Here is a 14103-nt window from a genome sequence, read left to right on the forward strand (position 1 = left end):
ACCTTAGATTAGAAGCGTTTGTGTGAATACACCCCCTCTAGTCAAAGATGACCCTTTCAACGGGTGTTGCAAAAATAACAACAATAAAGATGCACCTTTTGGCATAGAAATAATCGCTTAAAGACAACCCTATTATGATTAATTATCCACTCAGGTTGACTTATCTATTGTTGAAGGCTGACTTGACTGTGGGGTTGGAAAGAATGCATTGTAAAGTTTTTCTCTTTTTTTATAATATAATTGACTTTTTTAAAGGACCAGTTTTTCTCTTTTTTTTAATAATATAATTGATTTTTTTTAAAGGACCTCGGCTTAAAATGATTTTAAAGAGCTAAGGACTTTTCTCTCTCGCGCTCGCTCTCTCGTGCATCAAAGCAAAGCTTATGGCAGACGCTCTAATCAGAGCAATTCAAGAAGCTATGGAAGAAGCTAGACTCAGAGAAATAGTTGAAGCTCTTAGAGCAGAGGTGGGAGGAGCGATCATCCGGTCACTTGTTAGAGAAAGGATGGGAGTTGCAAAGATGGTCGCGATCCTGACGGTAAGGAATCTGTTTGACATAGGAAGTGAGGCGTATGAAGCTGCAAGGGAAGCCGCTGATGCTTCCAGAGCTGAGTTCGTGCAGAGATCGGGGCTTCGCCCACCAAAATATCTGCGCGTCATCGATTGCACAGCTTCACTCAGAGAGCGGGCAGTTGTTCTCGTCAACTGGGATGTGCAGGAAGCGCCTGCAGCAGGAGAAGCAGGCCGGGGCGGCTACACCGCCGTCTCCCACACACACGGAAGCGATGTGTATGGAGTGTTCGACTGCCACTGTGCTGCAAAGTGCTTCACAACAGTGCCTCGCTCGGATCCTGCAAAAACGCCCTGCATGGACCTGCATCACGTCGATGATCCGACGTGCTTGCAGCAAAGGGTAATCACCGACATCCTCACCATGTGCCAACGCCTGCTGCAGGCTGGGGCGCTCTATGCCTGGCACGATGGGGTGTGCATCGCTCAACACGACGAAGAAGAGGTCAGGCATTTCATCCGACACATGGGCTGGATCTACGCCAATGCAAATGAGACGGTGATTTTCCTTCACTACATAGGCCAACCCATGGCGCCCATCCAACCGGGATTGAACGACGCCCAAGATATCCATCGTGCCTATCACTTCATCTCCCGCTGGCAGACCAGGGTATGGACCTTCCAAGAAGCAGCGCTCTCCAAGCGCAGGCGCTACTGCGTGCGCGTGGGTGAGAGCCTGCTCGGTTGCAGCAATTTGCAAGAGTTTGAGCACAAGTTGGCTCTGTGGTATGAGGCCGGTGATTCCAACGTTGCCATCATCGATGAACTTCAGTTCTGGGAATTAGTGCTGGAAATGCTTCTGGCACTCTGCCAGGCGGTAGTGGAAGGTAAAGAAGGCATGCAAGTGCTATCACACCTGATTGCATTAATTAAAATGTTTAAGGATAATATACACTAACATAAGAACTAATTGTAGTGGAGGGTTAATCTCTGGATCCCCATCCATGCTCAGACAACCCATAGAGGTGTATTGGTATAGTTTGGCTTTGAGTCTGCCATGTATCTTGGGATCTCTGACAGAAACTCAGTACATAGACCTTTGTATGAATGTATATTGTGTACGTGCGTGGGGTGTGTGTGTGTGGGAGCATATATTGATACCAAGTTCTACACCCACTATTGGGCACTGATGAAGTTAGTGAGGATGCCATAGTATCTAGTCCATACTATATTGCATGATGGAGTTATGGTTTATTGTCTTGTGGATGATTACCATGAAGTTATAAATTGCACTTTCTTATAGGGTGAATTTGGGCATGTTCCTGGATTCATCTAGGGGTATATATATATATATATATATATATATATATATATATATATATATATATAACAGAAATGAAAGGAAGACTAACTTTTCATTGCTCCCAGTTGACCTGGACACAGATGATACAGACTTAATATTGGTCCATAAAGCAATGACATGGACTACTTGCCTTATGTCATGGAGGCACCTCCTGGTATCAAGCTGCTTCTGCTTTCCCAACATTGTACAGGCACTTGAGAGCTGCTCAACCCGTAAGAGCAAGCACAATGGAGACCGCATTAACAGCATCCTTGGCCTGGCAGGTGTGCAGGGGTTTGATGCTCCCAAGGAAGGGAACTTGGAGGAATCCACCATGGAGTTCTTCGAGAGAATGGGGCAAAAAGGCCTTGCCCTTGCAGTCTTCACAAGTAACAGGTATGGACCACCACCAAATACCTGTGCTCACCATACATGGGTTCCGAGCTTATTATCACGCTTGACGTGGTCCGGCAACCACATCCTCCGAGGAGGACCAAATTTCTACACAAACAATATCGAGTTTAAGGTGCTTGAAGATGGCAGCATTGAGCTCCGAGGGATGCTAGCATGTGTGGCTGTGCATTTCAACATGCTAACTGCAAAAGAAGAAAAAGAAGAAGGATGCAGCTCCTCAAAGCCGGCGGAACAACATGAAAGACTCAGTGTTAATTTTTGTCGTTCTGATGCAGTCTATTATACCTTCAGGACCTCACTAGCAGGAGCCATTGAAGCTCGGGTGCAGGAGTTGGGTGAATTGGCAGTTCGCATTCCCTTACGGAATGAAGAGGACGATGAGACAGTTGCCGATCATGATCGGGGACTCCTGGGCTGGCTCGATAATGTGGAAAGAAGCTATGTGCCGATGGTGCGAGGATGGTGCGCGCAGATCGACCAAGAGTCGAGGGAGGAGCTGCAGCAGAAGAGCTTTTGTGGCTTCCTCATCTTCCCGGCGGACGTGCTCAAGCTTGATTTTCCCAGCACAGCTGATTCTGAGATGCCTCCTGAGGGCGTAATACAGGGCGAACTCGAGTTGCGAATACCAAAGCTTGGCATTCCAGCAGTCGTGGTACAAGGCGACATCGAGTCACGAGTAGCAAAGATTGGGTGCTTCACTGGGAATAAGGCGCTTCATGGTATTCTTCAACAACCCAATGGGTATACTACCTTCCGGTCCAATCTGGTGATTAGCTAGGTTCCTTTTCTCATCAATATATATTTTACTAAGCTCCAACAGCTTTCCTTCATGGCATAGCTGATTTTTTTGCTTCGCAAATTGGCATAGCTTTGCCTTTATGTGGGGTATCACTTGTATATTGATGTTTTGCTTTGCAAAATGACCATGGCTTTGTCTAACATTAGCATAAGAACCCAACTAGGACTTCAAAGAAAACCCAAATTAGTATATAAGAGACTTTACACACGTCAAACTCAGTGTGGGAGATAACTTCAAACTTCACTTTCAAAAGCGGGTGAGGCAAATGGACACACGAGACTCCTTGTCCAAGAGAGATGGTGGGCAAGGGAGGCCTAGACTCCCTCTTCTCCCAAGTTCTCATCGAAAAGGGCAGGGTGAGGCAAATGGACACACGAGACTCCTTGTCCAAGAGAGATGGTGGGCAAGGGAGGCCTAGACTCCCTCTTCTCCCAAGTTCTCATCGAAAAGGGCAGGGCAGCCCTCGGTAAGACGTGGGGCCCAGGGGCATAGCAGATTTGTAAACAACTTATACGGAACAAGAAGACAATTATCGTATATGGAATACTCTTAAACTTGAGACAAGGCTCGGGGGGACTCACCTAAAAATATGTAAGGGTGGTTGCAAGATGAGGGTACTCACTTTCGTTCACTCTCTCTAAAATTGGGACATCCATGCATCTCGGGCGGAGTACCTTGATCGTGATAGTGCCGTGAATGAAAACATGACACGTGCCTCCCGAGCCTAAATCGACATATCTCGATCGAGATGCCAACTAATGCCACGCTAGCAGGTCCGGGTTTCCAGGCGTCATCCATGTCACCATTACATGTCACCGCCACCACAATATCTCGATCGAGATATCTATGCCACTCGGATCCACATCACGGCCATGCTGTATCCCCCTAGGCGTATTTGACTAGCACATCTCCATCGTCCACGTATCTCGAACGAGAAATTAACATCAAATCGCGACCATTCATTGTTCGAGGTAATGAGATGCAATCTTCACCGTCCCCATATCTCGATCGAGATACTGAGATCAAATCTTCACCGTCCAAATAACTCGTTCGAGATATAGAGATACAATCTCCACCGTCCAAATATCTCGTTCGAGATATGTAAATGCAATATCCACCGTCCAAATATCTCGTTCGAGATACAGAAACGCAATCTCTACCGTCCATTCAGTTACGTTGGAAGATGCGATCTCCGCCGTTTAAATATCTCGATCGAGGTATATAAAGAATCTTGACCGTCGACATACCTTGGTCGTGGTAATAACTATAAATCGTAGCCGTCCATGTACCTCGAACGAGATAGTAATACCAAATCTCAGCCGTCGATCCTTCACCAACCCTAAAATTAAGTGTGTATCTTGGCCGTACGTTGCACTAACCCTAATATCCAGAGCGTTAATCTTGCAAACCCTAAATTGCATGATTTTACCGAACCTCGATCGAGGCTATAAAACCGAAAAACTTTTTTTTTTGCCTCATTGTCACAAGTCGTTTTCACTCTCCTTGCTCTCTTGATTTGGATTAGCATTAGTGAGCCCATTAGCATTGTTTTATAGCTTCATTAGTGCTACTTAGCACTAAGCATTAGACCCTTCACATTAGACCCTTCACATTGGACCCTTCACATTTGGTTTAGGTTTTAGCATGGAGGGCCACGAGGAGGGCCACGAGGAGGACCGCTCATCTATTTGCGGACCTCATCGCGGAGATAGACCGCGAGTTAGCGGCTATCCGTAGGAGTGCTAGAGACACACCGTCTACATTACATATCGTGGCAGACTTGGAGGCGATGCTTTCGTCCCTTCGTAACCTTCACGATATTGTTTATGTAGATGAGTGGATAGCCCACCATCGCGCTACTCCTGTGTCACATGGCCTGACATATCGTCAGGTCTGTGATCTTGCTTCGATTAGGGATGGAGCATACTTAGATCTTTTCGTCGAGAGTCGTGGGATGAGGCCTGGGGCGGGCAAGCCCCTTACTATTTCGCGGTGTTCGCATCCTCGTATGGCAGCACATATCTATAGTCGATATGTTGCCGCATATGGGAGGATGCCGAACAACCGCCAGATTCCCATATACTTCGCAAAGCAATTATATGCGGAGTTAGGGGAGGAGGTGGATTACACCAGCCATCGGCCGGGTGGTGGTGCTGGCCGAGGCCGTCTCCAGGACCAGGGTAGGCGGCCTCCACCCACCCTTCGTGTAGCACCTACTACAGATCCTTCATTTGTGCCATTGTCGACAGTAGAGGCACTTGGCACCCAGGTCGGCATCGACGTACGGAGTACCACGGAGAGCATCCAGCACGTGGTGCGCCTGTTCTCACGATCTATACCGACGACAGATGTCGAGGTATTTACATATATATTACTTCTTAAGTTTTTTTAGTCATTTATTTACATGTTTATATGTACTTTTCTATATTTTTACATGAGCGGCATGGTTGATTGTGTCACATAGGGTCCCACACCTACCACTGTGAGAGACTCACTCAGGAGTTGGTAGAGGCGAGCCTCAATTACCAAACTGCTTCCAAAGCCACAATCCAAGTAAAAGACCCCCTCTGCAAGTGATCTGTGTCCACTGGAGAAGCAAACGCAGCCAAACAAGAGGCTACAAACCTGAAAATTCAGGCAATCTAGTGTCCATACCTCCTATGAGGAAAAACGCTGAAGAGAAGGTACCTTTGGGTCCGACGGACGAAGCCCAGGTGAAGGTAGAGCTACCAGCAAGACCGGTTTAGAAAAATGCAGCAACCATGGCTGCAAATCTGAAAACGCAGAGGTAAAAGGGACTGTAGAACGGGCAGAATCTGGAAAAGCAGAAGAGTTATGGTACCACCAAGCCTCAGATCAGCAAATAGCATCAGAAAAGATTGACCGCCTCAGAGCTGCATTACAGACGGTAGAGGCAGCTATTGCAGAGGCACAGCATCTGAGAGAGTCCGACATCCAGCAGGTAGGTTTCTCTTGCACGTAAAAGAGTTATAATTAAGGTCCTAAGTCATAAATTTCTTTAAGTAATACCTAATGAGAGACTAATGAATTATTTTAATGCTTTACTTTTTTGCGTAGGCTCGGACCGAGGTAGAGAGCTCTAGAGCTGAGGCACAGCATCATCAGATTATGGAGCGGATTGCCCAGCATAGGGCAGAGCAGTTGATGCTGCATGTTCGAGAGTTTCGCAGATCCTCGGACGTGACAGTGCCATACCTACCTTTATATCCACGGCCTGTCACAGAGGTTTTTCGATGACCTCTCCCGCAGGATGCACCACCCTTCCTACGTGATGCGTGATGCGCTTTATGTATCGAGGACATTGATAGTACTGGCGGATATGCCCTGGGATGTGGATATTTTTTCCACTTGTTGTCTTGCATCACCCAGGAGCTAGTACGTTTCTCAGCATGCCCCTCCTGCCGTGCACGTGTCGACCTAGCGACATACAGAGTTCTGGGCATCGATGATCTTCACCCAGGCCTCGTTCGAGTAGAGGCTAGGACAGGCAGGCCTATTGATTTTACATCAGCTATTGACTTGGGATTCGACGCCTTCGGCGATAGAGATCAGGAGCCTGAGGTGCCTCCGGAGATTGAGTGGAGCTCACACGAGTTTGATGCATACCAGAGAGTCCTACATGAGAGCCAGATCACAGCATTTGAGCGCGTGGGTGGTGCTGGTCCCAGTGGCACCTCGGGTGATGGTGCTAGCAGCAGTGCTGCTTCTCATGAGCAGCGTGTCCTTACAGCAGAGGAGCTTACACGAGCAGAGTGGCAGACACGTACTCTTACAGATTATAGATTTTGGGTTTACAGACAGAGACGTCTTGCATTAGCACGACGTAGAGAGAGAGAGAGGGCTATAGCAGCTTTTGGGACTCGTGAGCTCCCGAGTACACCGGCACCAGCTCACGATCCTGCCTTTGAGGCAGACCTCCCCGTAGACATTCGACGACCCCCGCAGCCGGCACAGCCTCCTCGACGTGCACAGCAGCCTCGACGCGCACGTCGATCGGCAGTTAGAGATGACGATTTTGATTGGATTGCCGTTGATAGTGACTAAACTCAGACTAGCTGGGTTAGCTCACTTACATTGTACTTAGATTTTTGGACAGTGACTAACCTCAGAGTAGCTGGGGTAGCTCATTTTCATTCTGATGTACTTATTTGATGTTTATATCATTATGAGTTTTTTCATTATTGAGTATCATTACATTTTAGTTGATGTTCTTGATTTTATTATATTTTTTAACACTTTGGCTATCATATTGTTTGTTGAAAATCTCCATACCATCGTACCCAAACATGCTCCGATGGGGGCCAAACTTTGCAAGCATGGGGGGGGACCCACCCCCACATGCTTGCAAAGCTTGGTCCCCATCGGAGCATGTTTGGATTGGTAATTAGCACCCAGTGTGGGTTTTTGAAGTCTCTTGGTGCTTAAGAGGCCATGGAAAATCCGGGCCTTCCCCATACCATGGTACCCAAACATGCTCCGATGGGGACCAAACTTTGCAAGCATGGGGGGGGACCCACCCCCACATGCTTACAAAGTTTGGTCCCCATCGGAGTATGTTTGTATTGGTAATTAGCGCCCAGTGTGGGTTTTTGAAGTCTCTTGGTGCTTAAGAGGCCATGGAAAATCCGGGCCTTCCCCATACCATGGTACCCAAACATGCTCCAATGAAGACCAAACTTTGCAAGCATGGGGGGGGACCCACCCCCACATGCTTGCAAAGTTTGGTCCCCATCCGAGCATGTTTGGATTGGTAATTAGCGCCCATCCGGATTTTTGAAGTCTCTTGGTGCTTAAGAGGCCATGGAAAATCCGGGCTTTCCCCATACCATGGTACCCAAACATGCTCCAATGGGGACCAAACTTTGCAAGCATGTGGGGGGGACCCACCCCCACATGCTTGCAAAGTTTGGTCCCCATCGGAGCATGTTTGGATTGGAAATTAGCGCCCAGTTCGGATTTTTGAAGTCTCTTGGTGCTTAAGAGGCCATGGAGAATCCGGGCCTTCCCCATACCATCGTACCCAAACATGCTCCGATGAGGATTAAACTTTGCAAGCATGGGGGGGAGACCCACCCCCACATGCTTGCAAAGTTTGCTCCCCATCGGAGCATGTTTGGATTGGTAATTAGTGCCCAGTCCGGATTTTTGAAGTCTCTTGGTGCTTAAGAGGCCATGGAAAATCCGGGCTTTCCCCATACCATGGTACCCAAACATGCTCCGATGGGGACCAAACTTTGCAAGCATGGGGGGGGGACCCACCCCCACATGCTTGCAAAGTTTGGTCCCCATCAAAGCATGTTTGGATTGGAAATTAGCGCCCAGTCCGGATTTTTGAAGTCTCTTGGTGCTTAAGAGGCCATGGAGAATCCGGGCCTTCCCCATACCATCGTACCTCCGATGGGGACCAAACTTTGCAAGCATGGGGGGGGACCCACCCCCAAATGCTTGCAAAGTTTGGTCCCCATCGGAGCATGTTTGGATTGGAAATTAGCGCCCAGTCCGGATTTTTGAAGTCTCTTGGTGCTTAAGAGGCCATGGAAAATCTGGGCCTTCCCCATACCATCGTACCCAAACATGCTCCGATGGGGACCAAACTTTGCAAGCATGGGGGGGGACCCGCATGTTTGGATTGGTAATTAGCACCCAGTCCGGATTTTTGAAGTCTCTTGGTGCTTAAGAGGCCATGGAAAATCCGGGCTTTCCCCATACCATAGTACCCAAACATGCTCCGATGGGGACCAAACTTTGCAAGCATGGGGGGGGGACCCACCCCCACATGCTTGCAAAGTTTGGTCCCCATCGGAGCATGTTTGGATTGGAAATTAGCGCCCAGTCCGAATTTTTGAAGTCTCTTGGTGCTTAAGAGGCCATGGAGAATCCGGGCCCTCCCCATACCATCGTACCCAAACATGCTCCGATACGGACCAAACTTTGCAAGCAGGGGGGGGACCCACCCCCACATGCTTGCAAAGTCTGGTCCCCATCGGAGCATGGTTGGATTGGTAATTAGCGCCCAGTCCGGATTTTTGAAGTCTCTTGGTGCTTAAGAGGCCATGGAAAATCCGGGCTTTCCCCATACCATGGTACCCAAACATGCTCCGATGGGGACCAAACTTTGCAAGCATGGGGGGGGACCCACCCCCACATGCTTGCAAAGTTTGGTCCCCATCGGAGCATGTTTGGATTGGAAATTAGCGCCTAGTCCGGATTTTTGAAGTCTCTTGGTGCTTAAGAGGCCATGGAGAATCTGGGCCTTCCCCATACCATCGTACCCAAACATGCTCCGATGGGGACCAAACTTTGCAAGCATGGGGGGGGGACCCACCCCCACATGCTTGCAAAGTTTGGTCCCCATCGGAGCATGTTTGGATTGGAAATTAGCGCCCAGTCCGGATTTTTGAAGTCTCTTGGTGCTTACGAGGCCATGGAAAATCCGGGCCTTCCCCATACCATCGTACCCAAACATGCTCCGATGGGGACCAAACTTTGCAAGCATGGGGGGGGGACCCACCCCCACATGCTTGCAAAGTTTGGTCCCCATAAGAGCATGTTTGGATTGGAAATTAGCGCCCACTCCGGATTTTTGAAGTCTCTTGGTGCTTAAGAGGCCATGGAGAATCGGGGCTTTCCCCATACCATGGTACCCAAACATGCTCCGATGGGGACCAAACTTTGCAAGCATGGGGGGGGACCCACCCCCACATGCTTGCAAAGTTTGGTCCCCATCGGAGCATGTTTGGATTGGAAATTAGCGCCCAGTCTGGATTTTTGAAGTCTCTTGGTGCTTAAGAGGCCATGGAGAATCCGGGCCTTCCCCATACCATCGTACCCAAACATGCTCCAATGGGGACCAAACTTTGCAAGCATGGGGGGGGACCCACCCCCACATGCTTACAAAGTTTGGTCCCCATCAGAGCATTTTTGGATTGGAAATTAGCGCCCAGTCCGGATTTTTGAAGTCTCTTGGTGCTTAAGAGGCCATGGAGAATCCGGGCCTTCCCCATACCATCATACCCAAACATGCTCCGATGGGGAACAAACTTTGCAAGCTTGGGGGGGGACCCACCCCCACATGCTTGCAAAGTTTGGTCCCCATCGGAGCATGTTTGGATTGGTAATTAGCGCCCAGTCCGGATTTTTGAAGTCTCTTGGTGCTTAAGAGGCCATGGAGAATCCGGGCCTTCCTCATACCATCGTTCCCAAACATGCTCCGATGGGGACCAAACTTTGCAAGCATGGGGGGGGACCCACCCCCACATGCTTGCAAAGTTTGGTCCCCATCGGAGCATGTTTGGATTGGTAATTAGCGCCTAGTCTGGATTTTTGAAGTCTCTTGGTGCTTAAGAGGCCATGGAAAATCCGGGCTTTCCCCGTACCATGGTACCCAAACATGCTCCGATGGGGACCAAACTTTGCAAGCATGGGGGGGGGACCCACCCCCACATGTTTGCAAAGTTTGGTCCCCATCGGAGCATTTTTGGATTGGTAATTAGCGCCCAGTCCGGATTTTTGAAGTCTCTTGGTGCTTAAGAGGCCATGGAGAATCCGGGCCTTCCCCATACCATCGTACCCAAACATGCTCCGATGGGGACCAAACTTTGCAAGCATATGGGGGTGGGACCTCCCCACATTCTTGCAAATATTGGTCCCCATCGGAGCATGTTTGGATTGGTAATTAGCGCCCAGTGCGGGTTTTTGAAGTCTCTTGGTGCTTAAGAGGCCATGGAAAATTCGGGCCTTCCCCATACCATCGTACCCAAACATGCTCCGATGGGGACCAAACTTTGCAAGCATGTGGGGGTGGGTCCCCCCCCTATTCTTGCAAAGTTTGGTCCCCATCGGAGCATGTTTGGGTACGATGGTATGGGGAAGGCCCGGATTCTCCATGGCCTCTTAAGCACCAAGAGACTTCAAAAACCCGGACTGGGCGCTAATTATACCAATCCAAAAATGCTCCGATGGGGACCAAACTTTGCAAGCATGTGGGGGTGGGTCCCCCCCCATGCTTGTGAAGTTTGGTCCCCATCGGAGCATGTTTGGGTACGATGGTATGGGGAAGGCCCGGATTCTCCATGGCTTCTTAAGCACCAAGAGACTTCAAAAATCCGGACTGGGCGCTAATTTCCAATCCAAACATGCTCCGATGGGGACCAAACTTTGCAAGCATGTGGGGGTGGGTCCCCCCCCCATGCTTGCAAAGTTTGGTCCCCATCGGAGCATGTTTGGGTATGATGGTATGGGGAAGGCCCGGATTCTCCATGGCCTCTTAAGCACCAAGAGACTTCAAAAATCCGGACTAGGCGCTAATTACCAATCCAAACATGCTCCGATGGGGACCAAACTTTGCAAGCATGTGGGGGTGGGCCCCCCCCATGCTTGCAAAGTCTGGTCCCCATCGGAGCATGTTTGGGTACCATGGTATGGGGAAAGCCCGGATTTTCCATGGCCTCTTAAGCACCAAGAGACTTCAAAAATCCGGACTGGGCGCTAATTACCAATCCAAACATGCTCCGATGGGGACCAAACTTTGCAAGCATGTGAGGGTGGGTCCCCTCCCATGCTTGCAAAGTTTGGTCCCCATCGGAGCATGTTTGGGTACGATGGTATGGGGAAGGCCCGGATTCTCCATGGCCTCTTAAGCACCAAGAGACTTCAAAAATCCGGACTGGGCACTAATTACCAATCCAAACATGCTCCGATGGGGACCAAACTTTGCAAGCATGTGGGGGTGGGTCCCCCCCCCATGCTTGCAAAGTTTGGTCCCCATCGGAGCATGTTTGGGTATGATGGTATGGGGAAGGCCCGGATTCTCCATGGCCTCTTAAGCACCAAGAGACTTCAAAAATCCGAACTGGGCGCTAATTACCAATCCAAACATGCTCCGATGGGGACCAAACTTTGCAAGCATGTGGGGGTGGGTCCCCCCCCCATGCTTGCAAAGTTTGGTCCCCATCGGAGCATGTTTGGGTACGATGGTATGGGGAAGGCCCGGATTCTCCATGGCCTCTTAAGCACCAAGAGACTTCAAAAATCCGGACTGGGCGCTAATTTCCAATCCAAACATGCTCCGATGGGGACCAGACTTTGCATGCATGTGGGGGTGGGTCCCCCCCCATGCTTGCAAAGTTTGGTCCCCGTCGGAGCATGTTTGGGTACCATGGTATGGGGAAAGCCCGGATTCTCCATGGCCTCTTTAGCACCAAGAGACTTCAAAAATCCGGACTGGGCACTAATTACCAATCCAAACATGCTCCGATGGGGACCAAACTTTGCAAGCATGTGGGGGTGGGTCCCCCCCCCATGATGCTTGCAAAGTTTGGTCCCCATCGGAGCATGTTTGGGTACGATGGTATGGGGAAGGCCCGGATTTTCCATGGCCTCTTAAGCACCAAGAGACTTCAAAAATCTGGACTGGGCGCTAATTTCCAATCCAAACATACTCCGATGGGGACCAAACTTTGCAAGCATGTGGGGGTGGGTCCCCCCCCATGCTTGCAAAGTTTGGTCCCCATCGGAGCATGTTTGGGTACGATGGTATGGGAAAGGCCCGGATTCTCCATGGCCTCTTAAGCACCAAGAGACTTCAAAAATCCGGACTTGAGTTCAAATGAAAGGATTTTTTAATTCAAATTTTTAAGGTAAATTTATAGAAATGCATTTACATAAGGGATTTTTAAAATCGATTTTGAAAAAAAAAACCCATAAGTCCATAAAGAAAAAGGGGTCATTTTATTCAAGAAAACTTTACAGGTAAGGGGTTTTTTAAATACCCCTTGAACGCACATGATACATATGGTTTCTCAGTAGTGCATCCCCCAAGAGAGAAGGAAACAACAACTAAGATTGCACATATCTACAAGTTATTCAATGCTCCGATCAAGGGAAATAAAAGGCTAACATTGCATTAGTTCTCTGCAAATGAGTTACCAAGTGCAAAAGTAATACAAAAGAGATAAATATTTCATTTGTTTTGGCTTCAAGGAATTCTACCAAATGGAAGTGGATAAGGTATTTGTGAATTTCAATTGCCAATCTTTCATCTAGAGAGTTTAGTTGATGCTGGAAAGCAAACCAAATAAAATTACACTTTCTCTATGTTGGATATCAATGCTCCACTCTCGTATTATATTACCAAGGTAGCATCAGCTAGCTCATGTTTATATGTCCCTCATTTTATGAGTAGCCATACTTGATCAGCCCAAGTGCACTCAGCATCCTCGGATTTACATGGGAAGGCAACCTAGAAGGCTAGATAGTTGAGAGATGACTTGGGGAACATTGCCAAATAGGTTGCATGCTACACTGGACCATTATCTTGTTAATGGTCCACACATGGAGTTACTGTAGGTAAACTTTACTCTTGGACACCTTGTCCTAACATTACAGGGCCTGGCCCAAGATCAACCAGGATGGTCATGGGAGGTGGGGAAACTATGTGACAGCTTCTAATTCATCTTAGTCTACATCGTGGATGGTCACATCGACTATGACTGCTCACGACCTACACGATCAAAAGCGGGCGAGGCAAATGGACACACGAGACTCCTTGTCCAAGAGAGATGGTGGGCAAGGGAGGCCTAGACTCCCTCTTCTCCCAAGTTCTCATCGAAAAGGGCAGGGCAGCCCTCTGTAGTAGGACATGGGGCCTAGGGGCATAGCAGATTTGTAAACAACTTATACGGAACAAGAAGACAATTATCGTGTATGGAATACTCTTAAACTTGAGACAAGTCTCGGGGGGCTCACCTGAAAATATGTAAGTATACCACGCGAGTTCAAATGAAGGGGTTTTTTAATTCAAAATTTTAAGGTAAATTTACAGAAATACATTTACAGAAGGGATTTTTAAAATCGATTTTAAAAAAAACCGTAAGTCCATAAAGAAAAAGGGGTCATTTTATTCAAGAAAACTTTACAAGTAAGGGGTTTTTTAAATACTCCTTGAACACACATGATACATTGGGTTTCTCATCAACTTAGTGCATCCCCTAAGAGACAAGGAAACAATAACTAAGA

At 48.5% G+C, this 14103-nt stretch overlaps 1 protein-coding gene across 1 annotated transcript; it reads left to right on the plus strand.

The window, feature by feature from the left end:
- The first annotated feature begins 380 nt into the window (after positions 1–380).
- LOC147603258 (uncharacterized) lies at positions 381–3416 on the plus strand. The gene is made up of 2 exons (XM_086796728.1): positions 381–1398; positions 1940–3416. Exons 1-2 carry the CDS (start codon positions 384–386, stop codon positions 3043–3045), a joined length of 2121 nt encoding a protein of 706 aa, XP_086652854.1. The 5' UTR covers positions 381–383; the 3' UTR covers positions 3046–3416.
- The last annotated feature ends 10687 nt before the right edge of the window (positions 3417–14103 follow it).

The sequence above is a fragment of the Cibotium barometz genome, chromosome 64, assembly GCF_041138505.1.
Source record: "Cibotium barometz isolate CiBa-2024 chromosome 64, ASM4113850v1, whole genome shotgun sequence".
Taxonomy (NCBI): domain Eukaryota; kingdom Viridiplantae; phylum Streptophyta; class Polypodiopsida; order Cyatheales; family Cibotiaceae; genus Cibotium; species Cibotium barometz.